Source organism: Crocodylus porosus, unplaced genomic scaffold, assembly GCF_001723895.1.
Source record: "Crocodylus porosus isolate Cpor-Errol unplaced genomic scaffold, CroPor_comp1, whole genome shotgun sequence".
Lineage (NCBI taxonomy): Eukaryota > Metazoa > Chordata > Crocodylia > Crocodylidae > Crocodylus > Crocodylus porosus.
This window is the reverse complement of record NW_017728921.1, coordinates 15,640,642-15,661,337: the sequence shown is the minus strand read 5'-3', so window position 1 is coordinate 15,661,337 and position 20,696 is coordinate 15,640,642. Positions and strand designations below refer to the sequence as shown.

The window sequence follows — 20,696 nt, the reverse complement described above, 5'->3', positions numbered from 1 at the left end:
TGTATTGGGTCAAGTACCCACAGGACTATTAGGCCTGTGTTTCCCCAAGGACACAGGGCCGAGACAGTCCCTTCTCAGGGTGGTGGCAGCACACGTTATCCCAGGGCTAGTGAGTGTGCTCCAGGAAAGGGGGCAGCCAGACATGAGGCGCCCCTAGGGAGGCACTTGGAGCTTGGAAGGTGGTTGGGCACAGGGAGGTGGGTGGCTCAACACAGGAGCGCCCCTACTGGTCCACCACATGCTGTAGTGATTAGTCCCTTCAGGACCTCACCCTGTGGCACATACCGAGCGTCAGGCCCCAGATCTCACTGCCCAGCCAGGAGAGGAGTGGACTGGGTGGGAACTCCTGACCTCTTTGCCATCACATGGGGTGTCAAGGCAGCAACAGGGCAAATACCCTGCAACCGAAGGGGAAGCACGTGGCTATTTGTGTACTGTAAGCCAAACTGCATCACACGAGGGCTAAAACAGCCTCAGCAAGTGACCTGAAAGCAACAGAGTGGGGCAGTTTCTATGTACTCAACCACATCAGTGACACGGGCTTGCGGGGACTGGGCCCTGAGACCCAGGACTTCACTCCAGATGGCTTTGCTCGCCTGAAAGGCAGGAGAGGGGGAGTTTACATCCAGTGAGCAAAGTCTTCACACAGAGGCAGGATGCCACTGGCCCATACACAGCAACCAAGAGAGACTTGTTAAACAGGAAACTTTGGTTTATTGTGGATGCTCTCACCAAAGAGCACCAGTTTGGCCTTGACAATGGCAAGAGAAAGACTTGCTCTACCATTCAACCTCAAGTGCAATACTAACACCCTCCACCCCAACAAGCTTCAAAAGGAACCCTTGGGTTCTACAATAGTAGCAAGAGAGGAACAAAGCACCTGACCAGGCGTCCTGTATAGCACTCCCCCGAGAGCCAGCGTGCACCCTGGCCAGCCAGACCACTGCAAACAACCGTGCTGCGGGCAGCTGCCAGTGACTGTCGGCAGATGCATGGCACACCAGAGGCTGCCAATGCTGCAGTAATGTACGTGGCTGGAGCTGCAAGGTCCGGGACCAATACTGTGGAATAGCGTAGTCAACTACTGAACACACACTCAAGTGCACTTGCACCCTGGTAGGGATGTGTGCTGGCTTTTCATGCTCAGGCTTCGTTCAGAAGAGCTTTCGATTTTATTCAAGTTGCTAACACAAAATGTAATAGAAAAAAAAAAAGTCTCCATGGCTTTGAAGCAGAGAGTGACACTCTCCTAACTCCTCTGGTATGGTAGTATTAAGGCTGTATTTGTTACCAACAGAACATTGAACAGAGAGACCCCCACATCTCCATCATAGACAAGACACACAATTTGGCACAAACAGACTGGAATCATTATGAGCACTTGGCACTGGGCAGAGACCTACAGTTCTCTTCAGATACAGTGCAGGTGTTTACTAGGTCCACATTGAGCTCATTTAGTCTCTAGGTACTTATATGGCCCTCATCACTGGAACAGAGAAGCAGAAAGGGGGCAGGAGGCAGGAATGCACAAGAAGGAATGCCCTAATGAGGGAAAGGGCCTCCTCGCGAGTGGTACAAAGGCCAAGCGTAAGGCAAGAGGGTGTCACCTGTGCTCTTGCCCCACCCTCACACCTTCAAATTGTAAACAGAGGGGCTTCAGCAGAGGTGCTGCAGGTTCTGGTTGTTCTGAGGATGTTTCCTCAGCAATGAAAACCAAAACTTCACTGAGACCCAGTGGCATGGGTGCCTTCGGTCCATACCAGAATGTTACACGTCTGGGCTGGAGAGTCAGGGATGTGCCAGGCCTGCAACAGCTCTGCCAGATGCCAACGGTGAGAGGGGAGGACAGGACAGGGCATGCTGTCTGCCCTCAACTACAAGGAGAGGCGGTGCAGAATGGATTCTCCACTCTCCTCCAAGGGATGCTGCTGGCCTGGCAGAGCTGACAGGAGGGCGGGCATGCTCAGAACAGATTTAAGGCCACGGGTCATACTGGATCTGGCTCAGAGGGGAAGGACAAACCAACACTGGCTGCCCTGTGACACCCCCCAGCTTCCAGAGGCAAAACAGCCGATATAGGCCACACAGCATTAAGTTGCCCCTTCCAATGGGAAATGCTGCACTTGAGGCAAGGATGAGGTCTGCTAGAGCAGGCTGGGGTTCCCCATCACTGATGGAGATAGGCTGAGATCCAAACCATCCCCTCTAGCAATTCCTGCATCTAGAAGCTGGCACTGGAGTAGCTGGGAGCTCCCCTACAGCCAGGGCCCTCACAGCAAGGCAGGGGATGCAACAAGCCCCCCAGCCTCCCTCAGTGCAGTGCAGCCTGCTAGGATAGACATGGCATAACAGTGCCTGTCAGTGGAAAGCTACTTGCTGCCTAATTTGGTCCAAAGGCAAAAGGAAACTGGCTGAATTCTGAGCTGAAGAACCGTGGCGCCTTTCTCACTCATGGGCACCGAGCTCCTAGCTCCTCCCACCCCTCCAAGCAGCCACAGCTGGCCACTGTGAAGCTTGAAGATAAGATTTCCCCCTCCCCCCCATCATGACATTGCACAATCCATAATTTAAACCTATCCACAGTTCATTCCTATAAATAAAGGACACTGGGTTTGTTAAAAGAAGGGATGGGGAGGGGGACATGGGGTGGCTTCCCCTGCCTGCACACACATGGGAGACTTGAGCCCCCAGCACCGCCTCTGGTGAAGTGTCCCTCTGGTTCCTCTGGGGTTGGTCATCCTTCTCCAGCTGTGGCCTGGCAGAGGTGAAGGCGGTGCCGCTGCCCGGAGCCATGGGCTCAGTCCGTCTTCCACACCTTGTTGAGGAGCTTGACCACTTCATCATAGATGACAAAGACAATCGCCACGTCCAGACAGACCCGACCCAGGCGCGGGACGGTGCCCTTGTAGAACCTGTCAGCAGGGGAGAGGCAAGGGGTGAGCAGGGAGCCTGGCAGACTGGAGTGAGGTAGTACCTGGGCTTCCTCTGGTGGAGCAGGAAAGGCCAGGACTATGACACCTCACCCTGCTCTCCAGCTCAACCCCTCCACCATAAGTTGTGAGCTGCATGTGTCCTGGTCCCTGCTGGCAGCAAGGTGTTATGGAGGAGCTCCCTCCAGGCCAGGGAACTCCAAAAGGAATTTCAAAATCAGCAATGACAAACTTTCAAGTACCCTGACCAGGGGCTTCTACTAACAGCTGTGAAGCAGGATCTCTTCTACCCAGCTGGCTCAGCTTCTCTGGAGGTTCTGGACCAGTTCCTCAGCTGGTGCAAGCCAGAAAATTTCATCGTAGCCCACAGGCTGGCGTCACTTGCACAAAAGCTAATAAAATCCTTACTTGCTCCCCACTCCCTTCCCTATCCTTCCAGCCTTCTACATCTCTGCTGAGCAGCTCACACCCAGACCACACCTACTCCCTGCCCCTTCTATTCACCCTTTTGTCTTTTCTAGACTGCCCCTTACAACCAGGGACAAGCCTGCCATACACACAGGCCCAGAGGCTTCTCAGCCTCCAAATCCCAGAAGCAGATGCCTGTTAACCAGGAACCCCAAGCTGACACCTGTTCCTCTGTTCAGCTGCTTTGCCAGTGGCACTGGATTGTGGTGGAGGGATTGTTCTCAACACCACCCTCCTCCCCCTCTTTCAGAGCCCCAAGCACCCGTGCTGCCCTCACACCAAAAGGAGACAAGACACAGGACTCACGCCAGGGGCCCTTCGTATTTCATGATCTTGTAGGCACAGTCCCAGGTGCTCTTGTATTTGTGCGCTTCCAGCCCCTAAAGGAAGTAAGAGAGAAGGGTCAAACACTGACATCACAGCCCTGGGGTAGGTTAATAGAAAAAACTCATTCCTAGGCAAGGGAACCTGGGGCCTACACCAGTCGTGTTCACCATCCTGTGGTTTCCCTGGCATAGAACTCATGTCCACACAAATTATACACAATGGGCCAAAGGTACGGCCACCGCTATTCAGGGCAACCTGAACCACAGCTTGGCAAATTTCCCGTGAACCTCTCCTTCAAGGAGCAGCACAAAAAGGTACCCAGAGGGCAGTGTCACTTACAGCTAGGGCTATCAGACGAAACTACACTAGCCCTAAATCCAAAACAGTTCAGCTAGTATGGACATGACCACCCAAAGGCACCAGTGTTGAAGGACTGTCATGGGGAATGCTCTTGGCCCCTGCTCTTCTTTTGTACAGCAGTTCCCTGTGCTGCCATTTCTACACTTGGCCAATGGGCCCTGAACAGGTATACATCACTGTGGGTAGGGAGGCCAACAGCAGGCTCTCAGTAAGTGCCAAGGAGTTGTGACTACACACTGTACCTGCATCCTGGTTTTCACCACATCCAGCGGGGTGTTGCCAAAGACGCTTGCAGCTCCAGCAGTGGCCCCAAACACACCAGTGATAAAGGGGTTAATGACCTTATTTGGATCATCCCCTGGGAAGAGGAAGGGGCCAGGTGTTGAGGGGACAGCAAGAGAAGGTGGGTGGGAGAAGGTTGAACAGAAGAGAAACATAGGACAAAGATGGTTAGAAACCAAGCAAGGGAAGGGACATCACCAAATCTTTCTGCACATAATGGCTGTGCAGGCTCTGAAAGGCTTGGGTGGCAACCCAGAGCAGTACTAGTTTGGGCCCCAACAAGCAGGAGTCATGATGCCTCTGGGGACACAACAGGGCTGCAGGGACCAGAGACAAGCTTTCTGCAGACACCAGCAACAGGCAGGAGCTGGTGCAGCCATTTGAGGCCGACTGGCATTTACAGAGACTTGAAAGCTCACAGAGCCCCTAAGATCCTACTGGACTCGGGGCCTGGAGAGCAGGAGGCCCTGGCACACTGGTCTGGAGTGCAGGGGTGAGAAAGTAACTCCTGGTGGCTCAGTTCTGTGTAGATCCAAGTGTCCACAGGAACCCTGGAAATATGATGAGGGAGCCCTGGAAGTACGATGAGGGAGCCTGAATGATGCAGCAAGCAGATGTGAGAAGGCAGAGCACAGCATGGGAGGGGGGCCTGTTCCACTGCTCCTGCTGGCTTACGTTTTGAAGTCCCTGGGCTCCTCTTCTCCCCACCTCTGCACTGTCCCTTTCTCCATCCAGTAGAAGCAAAGCTGCAGAGACGGAGAGGGGGGCATTCTTGTTTGAGGGAAGGACTGAAGCTCAGGGGAGGCTGGAAGAAGCCTAAAAACTCCTTTTGATGCAGGAAATCTTAGACAGTCTTGGCCAATGGTAGCCAGAGCTCCCGGAGCTGTGCAGAGGCAGGGGTTGGCCTAGCTGGGAGTCAGCAGCTGTACTGGGAAGAGCAGAGTCCCCATACCTTTGTACCAGTTCTTAAGAGAGGTCATGACAAAGAAGCGAATGGCCTGGTTGGATCCCTGCTTGAGGACAGTGGCTGTCAGCCCCTGGTAGGTGCCCTTCAGACCTGCAGCAAAATGGAGACAACATTAGGGGAAGGACACAGCAGCAAGAACAGCTCATCCAAAACCACCACAACACCCTGCCTCTCAGCCCTCAGCCCCACAATACAGCCCTTCCCTCTCCACATGCACACCAGGCACAAACAGCCACCATCTTCCCCTGGGGTCCCACCTGCTTGGTTCACACATATATTTAGCTTGGACAGGATGGTACAAAGTGTCGATTTGTGCAGGATGTGATGTTCAAGTTCACACTGGCTGCAGGGGTGAAGTCTGCATGGCTTTGGCGAGCTGCCAGAAAGCTACAGCCACCTGTCATTTGGTCTCCCCTTCCTTGCTACCCTGCTCCAGAGACCTCACTCACCTTGCTCACGGACAATCTCCCGCACACCATGGAAGAAACCATGGTACTTGGGCTTGGGGGAGCATTGGTCATGGATAAACTTCACCTGCGGGGGGGGCGTGGAAAAAAAAAATTAGAGCTTGCCATGAAGCCCCACCAGGATGTAGAGAGGCCCCCCCCCCCATGGGTATCCCAGAACTACAGGAGTCTCAGCACCCCCACCCAGATGTCCAGCAGCTGTGCTTTGCTTGGGAATTCAGCAGTGCAGGGCTAAAACTCTGTATCTACCCATGTGCAAGCACTAATGGAGGCCAGTCGGGAAGAGCGCCCTGCAGTCTAGACACTTGCCTTACCCAGAATGATTTCAGCTGAGGAATACCCAAAATGTACAAAGGTAGCAACCTGTTGAAGAGAATCTGGAAGTCCAGGGACGGACAGGAGGGTGGGTATTACTAACTCATGTCACCAGATCACAACTGAACCTACTGATCACCTGTGAGGTCTTAAATACATTAGTAACAATTGCTTCCCACATGGGAGAGCTGAGGCAGAGGGGTGAAGTGATTCACCTAATAAATATTGGTCTAATAAATGGTATCATTTTGGAACCAAGATTTCTAGTTTTTCTGCATGCAATTCACTTAAGTCATTCAGCAAGGTCAGTGGCAGAGCCAAGAACAGCCTCCAGGGTCCCAAATCATCCCAGTGACAGCACACTGTGTTCTCAACCTCCTCTCAGGGAGAGGCAGGAGGTGGTCATGATTCCTCTAGCCAATTGTCCAGCCTGGGTTTCAGACATAATATCACACACTACAGGATGCCTTTGTGCCCAGTTACCATTTACAGGGACATATTTTGCAGTTAAATTCCTGTTTGCAGCCCATGCTTCACAGGAGATGTTGGATCTGGGTGTCAAAGTGAGGAAGGAAAACTGAGCCCAGCACATGGGGAAAGAGTTGAGAGAGAAATAGCTTCAGAGCGTGGGGCACCTTGCCACTGATTGAGGTACTTGGCCATGCTTTTTGCATTATTGCTGTTCACGTTAGTATGTTGAGTGTCAGGTTCTGGGGTCAAGCCCCTAAACAAAGTCTGCCAGCACGGGAGAGGTAGGCCAAGAAAGTCAAATCCAGTCTGAGTTCTAGTGAATACAGGCAACCCTCACTTAACGAGGTTTCGTTATCGTGCTCATTTAATATACCTATCTAGTTTCACTCAGCACTGAGCGCTTCGTTATAACGCTCAGCATGGGGGTGGGAGAAGCAGTGGCCATGGTGGTGAGGGAAGTGGCAAGTGGCAGCCGGTGGGAGCCCAGGGAGGGGTGGTAGAAGCCTGGGGTCTGCTCCGGCATGTGGTGCTGGAGTGGGCAGGGAGGAGTGGTAGCAGTGAGAAGAGGAGGGTGAGGGGCCAGGCGGCGTGAGCTTGGAGCCCAGGCGTGCAGGGTCCGCTCTGGCACGTGGCGCTGGAGCGGCAGCGAGAAGCGGTGGGTGGGGCGCATTAGCACAGGGGCTGAGCCAGCAGGAGCACGGGGCCCAAGACCAGGGCTGGCAGCAGTGCAGAGCCTGAGCCAGTGCAAGCCAAGCCCACAGAGCTCTCCCACCCCCGGGCTGCAGCCCATGCCGTTTTGCTTCAGGTCACACACCCGTGGGGCACAGAAGCCGTCTCGAGCCTGCAGCAAATTTGGTGGTGGCGGCTCATCCCAGTGGTGGTGGGCCTGGAGGGAACCCCCAGTGGGCAAAGCAGGGCATGGACAGGTAGGTGGCCCTACTGCTTACTCTGCGCCCCATGGATGGGTGGCTGGGGGCATGCACAGGTGCTCTGGCAGCCGGTAGGTGTGGGCCAGCAGGGGCCATCACAGCAGGGGAACAATGAGGCCAGGAAGAGCTGATGCCTTCCCTGGTACAGCCCACGTGGTGTCTTGCTGGGAGCAACCTGGCCAGGGCTGGCAGGTGGTGCGAAACCAATTATCTTTATTTACACTAAATCCTATGGGGAAATGGGTTTTGCTTAACGCTGTTTCACTTAGCGCTTGGTTTCTCCAGAACCAGTTAAGAGCGCTAAAGAGGGGTTGCCTGCACCGTCCATCCACAAGGAAGTCCCTCTAGGGAAAGCCTGCTCTTGAAAATCCCACTTCTCACCACTAGGGCTCATCAGAAGGCCGTAGTCATTTCATCTTCAGCAAAGCAGAACTCCATTCTTGGCCACAGCAGAAAAGCTGAGTTTGGCCAATGCACTGCTCCCAGTGTTTGGAAGTGGTTTACTAGCTTGAGCTCTAGGTCATGCAGCAGGTATCAGGGCAAAAGCTTCCTCCAAACATGCAAGTCTTCCCAGCCTCTTCCCTCCTGCTCCGACTCATTCCCAGAACATCCCAGGGGCAGCAAAGAGCTCCCCTCTGTGTAGGCCCCTATGTAGGCTTGCAGGTCTCTGCTGTACCTTAATGGTCTCCATGGGACACACCACCATGACTGCCTCTGCCACCCCAGCTCCCAACCCACAGAAGAGGCTGCGCGTGCTGTCCAGCTTCCCCTGCTCATCTCTCATCTGGTTGCTGAGGAACTCGAACATGCCGAACCTGGCAGGGGAGAAAGGCCACAGATGCGAAACTTGCTGGACCCTGCAGAGAGCTAGATGGTGGGCACAGAGCTGGGGGCAGCTGGGGCCCTTCAAATGGGATTCACTCCCAATTCCTGCTCAGTATCGAGGTGGAGAGAGGCCATAAGAAGGGCTTCCCTGGCCTGGCCCCTCCCTAATGCCATGCCACTGCCTGGCCTCCCCTGCATCCATCATATGCAGACCCTCAGGCCCTTCTCCTTTGCCAGCTGCACCTGTTTCTAAACAGTCCCCCGGGAAAGCCAGGTGCAAATCTCCCAACAAGCCAAGGGGATGGGGCCAGGCACCAGGCTGGGACTACTGACGGCTATCAGTGACAAGTAGAAACAAAGACGCAGCAGCCTCTGCCAGGGCCAGTCTTGCCAGCCCCAGCATCTCATCCAGCCTCCTTCCCTCCTGATTCACGACCTCATGTTGCCACACCAGGAGAACTGGCCAATTGCAAACATACTGCTTTACATCACTGGAGAAAAAGTCACCTCATGGAGGTGGCACAGAGAAGGGGTGAAGAACAAGCTACTCAAACCGCTCTTTGAGCCAGCACCTCTGGCATGGCTCTCTGCCGCAGCTCTGGATTGTTTTCTCAGGCTGGCCCAAAAGGTGAAGGGCACATAGGGCCACAACCTTGCTGTCTTCTGGGGGATTGAAGCACTGTACAGGAACAGCTCACCGAGAGCGAGCCGCCCTAGTGACGTGCCCCGTCACCCCTCTGTTCCCTCACCATTTGTCCCGACAACACTGCACACATTGTTATTATGGAGAGAACCACATGCCCGAGAAGCTCCTCTGCTCTCAGAGTTGCTCAGGGCTCTAGGGACAGACCCTACTCTGCAGCTCCTTCAGGGGATGTACATCCACAGCCAGCCAGGAGAGGTGCCTGGAAGGCAGGAGGCCTTGGGTGCTAGGACAGCACAGACCCGGCTTTGCATTTCTTCCTTCTGCAGTGCTAACCCTGGCCAGGGCAACAGCCCCAAAGTGCCACAAGGCAAGGAGGACAATTTTCCCACGGAGATTCCAAGGGATCTCTTTGGGGGTTTGCTCCACTTGGTCTGGGAGACTCGTGGGAGTAAGGGAGACCATAAGGACCTCCACAGTGGTGTCCAAGTCAGCTGGGGACACCCAGCTCACACACAGGGGTGATGTTGATCCACTGGGCCTCAAATACATACTGCTGCAGCCAGCCTAACTGGCTGGACATCATCCAGAGCCATCTCAACACCCCAGCCCCCACCCACCAAGAGAAAACCATCCCTGGAGCTCCTTACCTCACAGCAGCTTTGGGTATGGAGCCATACACCAGCGAGCTGAGACCTCGGTACAGCCCCTTCACTCCATGGTCACGCACAGTCTGCTTCACACAGTCCGCTAGGGAAAATGGCATGGACCAAAAGGTTTGGTCACCTCTTCAAGCTGACATGGCAGCACCCCCACCAGGCCAGGCACTGCCCTCACCATCCCCAGTGCTATGGATGTTCATAGGAGCAAGAAAGAAGAGCTGGGGGTAATGTGAAAAGCCGGCTGCAAATGCTCCATCAGAGACCTTTAGACACCGGCCAGTGAACGTGCTCACATCAGCTAATACCTACAGCCAGTGAGCTGAGGAACCAACCTTGCCTGCAGTTAACGGATGTGGGCCACATGGCAGAGCACGGAAGTCGTGGCCTCTACAGGTGAAGTTAAAAGTCACATGCAGCAAGGTCTCTGGCATATGGCTGACTGCTCATGACTCCCAGCACACGGGCTCTGGTGGGACGCACATGCAGCAGGACATTGCCTGCAACTGCAGAGACGTGCTGGACAAAGGAGCACCTGCAACAGCAGGTGGAAGCACTGGGTTGCAGAGCTACTTTTCAGCTGGACTTGGAGCGAGTCATGGGCTGACATCTCCACAGGTCCTTGGGAGCACAGCTCCAATCCAAACACAGAACCAGCAGCTTTGGAACCACATACTCTGCCCTGACCTCAGCCTGCCTTGCCAGCCACTGCCTGGCTGGCTGTCTAAATCTCAGCTGGGAGAAGGGTCAGAGGGCCAGCAGCAGTGCCCAGTACTGACACCATGCAGCAAGTGGCCTGGACACCAGCAGGAAGTTTTGGTTCTGCTAGTCAAGGACTCCTGCAGCTCTATCTGGCCTGGAAAAGAAGCCATCATGCCTGGGACTCCTCCAGCTCCTTTGTTCTGATGCAGCCTGCACTTGCCTAATGCACACACTGGCTTGGAGCCTTGCCTAATGCATACACTGGCTCCCAGGTGCCTTGCATGACATGTGATGCGATGCACTGGGGGAAGATCTCATCTAACCGAGAGGCCTCTAAGGTTGGTTACTGGTGGACATTTAAGCTTGAGAGACTGCAGGGATCTGTTCTAGACATACCACAACAATGGAAGGGTTTCTTGGTGGCAGGGGAATACTAGGGCCCCTTCCAGCTCAGAGGCAGATACGGACTGCAGTCCCCATGAAGCCAGCATGAAGCTACAGAGGAAGAGGAGCACCCACCCGACTGCAGTGGCTCCATGGGCTCACGATCCAGGCAGACTCCCCCATCCCATGGCCAGGCAACTCCAAACCTGCAGACTCACCAATGCCAGCATACCGTGGTGGATGCGCCTTCTCATCTAGCTGGAGCTGTGTCTTCACGTACTCAGTGGGGAATGTAATGCAGATTTCAATGCCACCAGCAATGCCACCTGGAGATAGAAAAGAGAGGGAGCTGTAGCAGGGGACTAAATTATTATTCCAACACTGAGCATTCCCCTGGCATGACCCATCTACACACTTTCTGACTGCCCAGCCCCATCTCACAGCACTTGGAGATGGATGAGTGCCCACTTTCCTCCCATTCCAGCACCAAAGCAAGGAACAGGTTTTCGGAACCTCCTCCATAACTTACAAGCTCTTCAGCAAACCTGCTTTTATCCTGGTGTCTAAACAAGGAGCAGCTCTCGAGATGAGCAACTCCAGCCACTGGGTCTCAGCTGAACGCCTGGCCCACAGTGGTGTCTGCTTACTCTGTTGAAGAAGATGCTCTCTGCTCCCCCTACACGTTGGGCGCGTTCAGACAAGCACACATGTGCCTGTTGCCGCGCCTCAAACCCCTTTGAGGGAAGGCAACAGGCACATGCAAGAATGAAAATACGTTCCCCGTGCTGCAAACTTGCAGCACGGGGAGAAAATAGACCCATGGATATCCAGGGGTCTAAAAAACACACTCCACAATAGAGCAGAGCAAGGCACGGTTCAAGACTGTGCCCAGAGCCAGTCCTCCAAAAGAGACACTCTGGTTTTGGCCAGAGCATCTCTTTGTATTCCTGCTTCCCCCAGCACTGTCCGAGGTAAGGGGGGGGGAGGGGGAGGACCTGGCCTAGATCCCTGGAGGCTTGCTAGTTTGGCTTTGCACTGGAGCGGGTCACAGGGCTCCGGGAGGCACGGCTCCTGTGCATGCTTCCCAGAGCCGTGCTACCCGCTCCAGTGCAAAGCAAGACTAGCGAGCCTCAGGGATCTGGGCCCAGCCCGGCTGGGCTGCAGAGGGGCCCCAGAACCCAGCTGGGCCTGGCACATGGTCCCCGCATCCTACGCCAGGTCCTGCTGCCAAAAGACCAGGCTGGCTAAGCAACAAGAGCAGTCCCAGGGACGGCAAAACCAAGCTGGGCTTGGCACATGATCCCCCCGCTGCTGCTGTTAAAGGTTAGTTATGGGCCCTGGGCAGGGGCCCTGTGAGGGTAGGGGCTGTGGCCCTCCAGGGTGGAGCTGTGACCCTGGGCGGGGGGGGGCTGCACCTTGAGGAGGCCAGGGGACCCACCCTTCCTGAGCAGCCCCCACACAAGGTCCCCCACACCCACAGCGCCCCCAGCAATTGCCCCACTCCTACCCACAGACCAACCCACATCCCTCCAAATCCACCCACCTGCCTTCCCCCACACCCCTTATCACCCCCTTTCTACAAACACCACATCCCCCCATGACACACCCATCATGTATGAAGATAACCAATAGCACAGATCAACACATATAGGTATTCAGAATTTACTTTTTCATGATGATAAAGAAACTGGTAGGCTTCCACAGCTTTAACATCGTAAATATACCAATAAAGCATTACCCAGCTTATCACCGTCTGTCTCTCTAGGTGTGTGTAGAGTGGTTTTTTGTTTTCAATGTGGAAGAACACGGATTTTGGAGTATTTAAAACAATGGATTTGGGATGCTGCTGCAGCAGTCCAGCTGGCACAAGGGCTGGCACAATGACCCCAGGTATCAGTTGGCTGGGCCCCAGAAGCTCCAGAGAGTGAGTAGCCCCAGGCTGCTTGCCAGGGTAACTTTTTATATGGATGGGACCAGGACAAGGCAGCTTTTTATACTGCTGAGGACAGCACAGGTGCTGGTCCTGGGCTCTAGCTCCCCCCTGGCTACAGATCCAGGAGGAGCCAGGCAAGGTTATTTTGCCCCAAGTGGCACAATTTGCTTCACACCAAAGTGCGTGTCCGAGTACGTGCGCCGAGGGAAAAAGCCCCGGCTCAAATTTGCACCGTTTCTATTTGCACGTGCCATGACCTTTTCAGGACAAGGTTCATCTTCTGTTGAGCATACAAAGAGCACCTTGCACCATGGGTCTCCGACCATCATGGAGCTTCCAGGTGCCCCGTCCCATAATCATCAGGGGGTTCTGCTGCCAGAAAAGCGTTTAGTGCCATTACGCTATAGCACCAGTGGAGCATATCATCTGAGTCAGGGGGCACAGGGCAGACCACACATTGTACAGGCCAAGGACACACAAATTTTGATCCTAGCTCTGGCCCCAGGTACAGTCAGTGCCACAGGCAAGTCCTCCGTCTCATAGGGGCTTGTTCCACCTACTTGTGTCAAGTAAGGATGCTGCTCACAAGACACAGAAAATGAACCCAGCTACTTTACAGGTTCAGAGAGATGGTTCTCCAGACACTCCTGCCAAGACTTGCTTCAACTTCCCTCCCTCCTCCACTCCTAGCTCCTTTCACCACACCCAACTTAAGAACTACCTCTCACTTCCCACTACCAGCTCCCTGGGCTCCCTGACAAGTTGGTCTGCACATGCACATACTGAGCTGCAAAAGATGTGACCTGCTGCATAGAGTTGCTTGCATTTGCCTGGTAAACTCTGCCTTTGCTCACCTCCCACATGGCACCGTGTGGCAGGGCTGGCACTGGACTCCCTGCTATAGAGGCTCTGCACAGACCTGGAGGCATGTGCAGCAGCCTCAGCAAACTCTGGTTCTCATTGGATCCTGGGAAGAGGGCCATCCTGGTGAAGCTGGGCAAGCAGACTGGCCCGTTTCCAGGGCAGCTATGCAAGGCTCAGCCCCAGGTTCATCTTTGGGGTTACGCACTAGATGAGCAACAATGAAGACTGCTTAGGATTTTACCCTCCATGACTGCCTTTATGGTAGCCTGAAGCAACAGGGACAGCTTCAAGTCTCCAGCCCCCAGCCCAGCAGCTCCTCCTGGGTGTCCCACCCTGCGAGGAATGCCAACCTGGCCATGCAGCTCCCTGCTGCCCCTGAAGGGCCCTCCACCCCTTTCCCCTCACTGGAGGGGCAGGCGCCTCGCCTCCCCTCCCCTGCTGCTGCAGCCCCAGCACTGGCAGGCACCTGCCCCCCTCATATAGCCATCCCACTCCACACCCCACTCATACCCCAAACAGTCCCCCAACCCACCCCTTCATGCAGTTACCAGGGCTGCATGCCAGCCATGTGCATGTGCGTGTGCAGAGCCATACGATGCCCCTGACTCTAAGTGCCCTCCCCCATTCCCCCAGCCCCAAGCAGCTCCTAAGGCAAGCCAGGAAGTGCCAGGATAAACACCAGTGCTGAGCAGAGCAAAATGCTGGACATTTGTTCATATTTTAGAAGACTGCCCAGAAGAAAATGGTAGGACCCACTACACAAACTCCCAGGGAGAAGCCAGCCCTACCCCTTAAAAGCTGTCTAAACAGGCATGAGGGACCAAGTGCAGCTGGGGAAGCAGAAGCACAAAGAGGTGAAGTGTCTTATCCTAGGTCACGCAGCAGGTCAGGCTCCCAACTCTGTCTGGTGCCCTATGTACTAAGGCACACTGCCTCTCCCATGTAATCCCATCCCTTCCATGACTCAGTTTCCCCATCTGTAGAAAGGTGGCATCTTGCAGGCACTGAGACTAAGTTACTGGCTGCTTTGCTAGAGCATGAAGAATAATTGCTGCTAACTGCCCCAGAGATACAGATGGACCAATAAGACAGGAGCAGAAGTAATAACCCAGAGGAAACTATGCAGGACTGGCACTTCTCTGAACGTGACTGCAAAGTGCACCAAGATCTGTCTGACTCTCTACTCCCATGTGTCCAGGGGAGATGGCCCATCGGAGCTGGAGAGAGGCCAGGCTGCCCAGCTCAGCATCCTGAGGAAGGGGGATGCTCATGTGACAGTGGCATCTTCACAGCAGTCCTACCCTGGGCTGGGAGAGGGCAGTTCTCTGTTCTCCCCTCAGGGCTGTGCCAATCCACCCGACAGCTCGCACAGCATGTTGTCACCATACAGACAAACCACAGCACAGCTTCATTCCTCTCGCCCAGCAAGTGCAGTGCCAGCAGGGAGGCCAGCAAGAGAGCTGGAACAGCACATAGACAGATGGTGGGAGACAGAGCAAGGAAGGGGACAAAGAAGGTGCGTCAGACAGCACGGAGGTGCCAGGAGCAAGGCGCCGGCGCAGCACAGCAGGACAGTCCATCTGTTACGATGACCTGCCCCTCTGTTTCAGGCAAGACGGCCCTAATTTGTCCCAAGGGGCCTTTTCTGGCATTCATCCTGTTCAACCCACCAGCCTGTGATGGGTTAGCTCAGCTACCTTTTTTCTTTTTTTTTTTTTTTAATTTTGATCTCTCAGCCAGCCTGCCCTACCCCAGTTCCTAGATTGCAGAGGACCCCCTTCTACCCAGGGCAAACTAATCAACCCTGGGGTGCCTTGCAGGGCTTTAAATAAATCTACCTCAACACCCCATGCCTCTAGGCTAAATGCTGCCCTAAGGAATATGCAAAGGCAGCTCTCTCTGGAGTCAGGAGCAGCTGCCTGCATGTACGAATCTGAACCCACAGCAGGGTCCAAGGAAAATGTAGCTCCCTGATGTTTTGTGAGCATGAGATCAGCAACAGGAACCTCACTTTCAGCCAAGTGCTGCAGAAGCCAATTTGCAGATATGCAGACCCAGCAGGGCTGTGTTATTATAATTACGCCTGCACAGGTATTCCAGGGCTGACTCCGACCCAGGGCAGGGGGAGGCTGGTGTGTGTTAAGAGCTATTCGAGAACGATGTTCCCATGCAATAAATAAAAATAAAAATAACAGCTTTCAGCAGTTAGCAGTGTTGGGGTGGCTGGTGATGGAAGTGTTTGGGGCTCTCACCAAGCTCTAAGCTTTCCAAGACCATCTCCAGCTCCCATGCTATGGGCTCTAGGGTAGGCACTAGCTGATACCAGCACAGCAAGGTGTTCTGGTTCAAGAGGAAGGATCAGTTCAACCCTGAATTCACAGGATGTCAATTCTGGGTGTCAGGACAGGATGAGTATTAAACTCACTATAAAATGCCTCAGAAAGCCTGCAGAGAAGAGCGAGGAGCCATGGAGAACCCTTATAGACAGCGGCTTAAGTATAAAAAATAATTGAAGTATTTTCGCCCTGCAGCAGCGGTTCCCCAGCAGAAAGGGCCTTACAAATATGCCTAACCCTAGGCACAGGGATTTCTGAAGCAGATTTACCACCACGTGCTTCTTGTACAGACTCTGTGGTTTTTAATTCGTGTGGATTAAAAGGCACCAGGGAAAGCCTGCACAGAACCCAACCCAGACCCACGGTCACACTCCCTCCCTGCCACCTTTTAAATTTAGTTCTTTTCAACACAAGACCTATTATTTGACTCCGACTCCATTACTACTAAATTAGGGCCTTCCTTATTCATGGTACAGCCATGAAACAAATGTAGCCAGCCCAAGCAGCTCTCAGGAGGCAATGCCAGACAGAAAAACTGGCCTTAATTAAATCAGAAGGACAGAGCAGACCCCTGGGCGGTTGTGCCAGCCTCTCTGACTCAGTTCTCCTGCCTGCAGGCCTGTGTTTCTGCTGGAACCTCAAATAAGTTGGGTTAAGTCCCTAGCCTGGGCGGGGCTAATTATTTTGCACCCTGAAGTGACACCTCAGAAGTCCGTCAGGGCTCAGACAGGCTGAAGCTGAGGAAGCGAGACACAGCATGCCAGCTTTCCAGCCTAGGTGGAAGCAAACTGGTGCTGAGATCAATAGAAAGTCTTCTCTCTCAAAATACTGAAGTCAAAGGAGCCACCAGATATCTTAAGCTCTGCCTGCCCAGCCTGGATTTGAGCTCTCCCAATGTTTGCAGGGATGCAGCACTGTTTGGGTCCAACGTTTGGGTTTGATTCATTACGAGGAACTAGGCCAGTTCCTGATCAGAACTGCCTTAGTGCTACGGGCATTTGGGTTTGGGCATTTTCATCAGAACTGCTCTCTTCTGGTCTGTCCTACCCACTGAAATCGGCAGCCAGCATGCTTGAGCTGTAGGACCTCCAGTTCAGATCAAACCAAGGAGCTACAGGTTTAAACATAGCAATGAAGGGGAGGATAAAAAAAAGAGGGTGCAGCTTGAAATCCCCACCATTCACACATGTTGCTGCCCCTTTGGGAAATAAGAGCATGCATAATGCCATGCTGAAACCACACACACACTTCATAACCCATCCTTTTTTCTAGGCAGCACTGGAGGCACAAGCTGACAGTACTTCTCCGCATCCCGAACTCCATCACTGGCTTCCATTCTGCTCACAAATCCAGCTCCCCATACCTGCCCGCCTGCCCTCTCCTCAGCTCCCCCCTGCATCAATTTGCTAATGCTACTGATGCCAACACACCAGGCCAGACAATTTAATTGCTCTATTTGCCTCCTCATTCCACCTACTTAGCACTTTCTCCTGCACCAGCCTGCTCAGCGATTGCCTAGCCTGGCCACGTCCTGCTGCCCTGCAGTAACACGGGTCAGATCAGCGCAGTGGGAGGACTCTTGCCTATTACAAAAGGAAAACTATGCTAAACATTCAGAGCCTACAGACTTCTGGATCTGCGGGGACCAATGGTCTGGGGGAGGGCTTGTTAAAACCTGATTCCCCGTGTCCTGTAGCCCAGCCAGCCTCACGCATCCTTTTCCATGAGAGTCAGCTCCAGTAGCCAAATCTAAGGGCCCAAATTCATATATATAGGCATTCTCCGTTTCAGATGCAGGGGTGATGCCTGCACGAGCAGAGAAGGGTAGGACGGAGTTCCTCATCGGTTTCATCTCTGCCTCTCCTTCCCATCCGACTGATGCCACCTAGCCCCCGCTCCGCCAAAGTCCTCCTCCCTACTCTGCCCCAGGCCTGTCTCCACCTCCTTTTTTCTTTTCTTTCAACAGCAAACAGCCATGACCCTGACTCAGCAGAGCCGTGGCACACCCCTACCACTGGCAGGCGAGCCAAACACCCAGACAACATGTATTACAGGAACAGGATCTGCCCTGGCCGGGTTGCCAGGGAGCTGGCAGGGATTGGGAATTGTTCATGATGACAGTTGTGAACAGGAGCAGAGCAGGAGTTTTTCCCCATATAAAACGGAAAGGTCCAAGGGTTTATTCTGCAGCAAGGACAAGGAGTTTGAGATTCTGGGTCCGGGCTGCTGCGGCTGAGCTAGGAGAGCGGGCAAAGAGAGAGCAGGCACCCTGTGCCAGAGGACACATCACAGGATTCATTCGATGTGCACCCCTGCCCGTAATAGAGCAGCAGCTTGGTCAGGGCTGCTGTACCAGAGCATGCCCTGCAATTCAAGGTGGATGTGCAAGGTCTAGCACATATAGCCTCACTTACAATGCACTGCATACTAGAGCATCCTGGAGCATCACCAGATAATAAAGCATATTAAAAGGAGGCCAGGTGCAACACCCCCATTCTACAGATGGGCAAACTGAGGCAGAGGGGTGGAAGCGACTCAACCAAGGCTACCCATTCAGTCAATAGCAGAGTTAGGAAGAGACACCACTGTTAGCCACCTCAATATCACAACATCCTCTTGCCCCTGTCCCTGCCCCCCCCCCCCCCCACAGATCACAGAATTTGAGGCCACTCTTGAAAATCTGTTCTTTTCCCTCCTCAGTACTTCTGTTATTCCTTTAGAAAAACAGATTGTAGAATTCAGCCACCTCACTGACAGGATTAAGCTGGTCACATGGCCAGCTCATGGAGGTACTAAAACCTGAAATCAGGAGTTGGTGGGGGGGTTTCTTGGTTTTCTTTTTTTTGTTTTGTTTTTAAAGCTCAACTCCTGGAAATTGCACGGTTCCAAGACAGTGACTTTGAGAAACTTGGGGAGGCGGAGGAGATCTCAACGTAGGTATCTAGGCCTCCATAAAATACACGTAAGCCACAATCCGTCGAGACGCACAAGCCAGAGAGAACAAGAGTCCAATTCATTTGGAATCAATCTCCTGGCTCCGAAGCCTGGGCACTTCGGCTCGGCAGCACGGCCAATTCATGCTTGCACAGCGCCCCGCGCTCCTCAGAAGGCACTTGCTCAATGAAGGCAAAACTATTTTTTAGCCCAGGGTCATTCCCAGACAGGCAGAAACCCCCACAGTGGGGTGAGGATGGTCTTCTCAGACATGTCCTTCTAAAGCCAAAGGGAACTGACCTCACTTTGTCTTCAGCACAAGTCATGACTTGTCTCAAGGGAAAGCATCAGCTAGGAAGGCGGGTTTGTGCATCACACTTGGCTTGACATTTCATCCTCCCCTGCACAACCCACAGTACACTTCGCTGGGCCTTTCCCTAGGGGATCCCTCCCCGAGCACTGCCCACATCACTGCTGTCATCCCTGTCCAGGGCAAGTGCCCTGTTAGTCCTGGAGAAACTGGCAGGGCTGCCCCCAGCCCCTCACATCCTCAACTTGATGGAGCTCTTCCAACCTATAAGCAACACAGCTAAGTTCAGGCATTCACATGGGATGAGCCCTGACAGAAAACCACACAAGAACAGCTTACAAAGCAGGAACGTTTAAAAAGCTGGATTTGGGATGTCTCATCTTCTTAACTGCATGTCTAGGAGTCACCGTCCAACGCCCTTGGCTACTCTGAGGGCTAGAAACTCACAGCCAGACTCCCTGCACACGTGCCTCCAGGCGCCAGGGCTTCCAATAATACAAGCCTCAAGATAGAGCTGTGAGAGTTTACAACACTGACAAGCCTCAGGCACGCAGCAGACCTCAGGTCCCTCTTCTGCCGTGCTGTCCCCACACCTTGGCTGCTTACAGGGCACGCTTAAAGCAGGTAACCTTATCTTGTGTTTCTGCTAACTGCAAGGGGTCTCTTGTGGGGAGTCATGCTGCCTTGCACACTCGGGTTTACCGCCTCCTCCACATTTGCTGGAGAAACCAGTTTCACACACACACCCTTGAAGCTCCCCTCCCTCCTCCAGCAGTTAAGTGGATCTTTTTCTACAACAAGCAACCATCCTCCTAACAAAGGAGAGGTGCTCAACATTTTCCCCTGGAGACCCTCTTGCTCCAGGTGTCTTCCCTCAGCCATGCAGAACCTGTGCTAGGAGATGCAGCTGCTCCCTAACATGCAAACATCAGGTGAAACCTGGAAAAGGATCCTGACAAGGGGAAAATAGAGACTGGTTTGATTTTACATGGGCTACGGCAGACTGACCTTGCCCTCACTGTTGCAAGCAGGCTGCTGGCATCACTCAGGATGAACACAGAGCTGCCTGAGCTCTCAGCTCCAAGTAAACAGGGGTCAGGGAAGTGGTTATTCATACACCCATATAGCCCGCTGTTTTGCACTCCCACCAGACAGCAGAGCAGTGCAAGCAGGAATGCCTCCCTACTTACAACCACTTCTTGACCACTTTACCACGATAATGTAACATGCCATGCCATTTGTGTCACTACCAAGTTTGGAGCCTGGCATTTCTTTTTTAATTAGGAAACCCAGGAGCTATGTGGCCTAGACAGCACAGAGGTGGGTTTGCCCAGATTCAGACCCAGATAAAGTCATTCTGGCATCACTCTGCTGACCCCAAGATAGTTAGTGGAGCACTGAATCTGATCCAGTGGGCACAGGCAGTGAGACACGTCCTGGCACTGGCCTGCAGCCTGTAATCCCAGGGCATTCCACTTCACGCTGCTTTGTCCACAAGTCTCCGATTGCTGGCACTGCCAGTAATTTAAGTAACGTAACCGATGCTGGCCTGCCAGGCCGATACACAGAGCCCTTATTCATCCCCGCAGA

The 20,696-nt window shown here is 53.6% G+C and overlaps 1 protein-coding gene across 1 annotated transcript in view; it reads right to left on the bottom strand.

The window, feature by feature from the left end:
• Positions 1-694: 694 nt before the first annotated feature.
• The window catches only part of SLC25A1 (solute carrier family 25 member 1), a 37,350-nt gene continuing 17,348 nt past the window's right edge, over positions 695-20,696 (bottom strand). Inside the window, exons 3-10 of the mRNA XM_019539395.1 lie at positions 10,948-11,055; positions 9,635-9,734; positions 8,193-8,331; positions 5,784-5,868; positions 5,320-5,424; positions 4,328-4,443; positions 3,705-3,778; positions 695-2,912 (exon numbers count right to left, since the gene is read on the bottom strand). Coding sequence (XP_019394940.1) covers positions 2,798-2,912; positions 3,705-3,778; positions 4,328-4,443; positions 5,320-5,424; positions 5,784-5,868; positions 8,193-8,331; positions 9,635-9,734; positions 10,948-11,055 — 842 coding nt within the window. The 3' untranslated portion in view covers positions 695-2,797. The remainder of the gene's footprint in view (positions 2,913-3,704; positions 3,779-4,327; positions 4,444-5,319; positions 5,425-5,783; positions 5,869-8,192; positions 8,332-9,634; positions 9,735-10,947; positions 11,056-20,696) is intronic.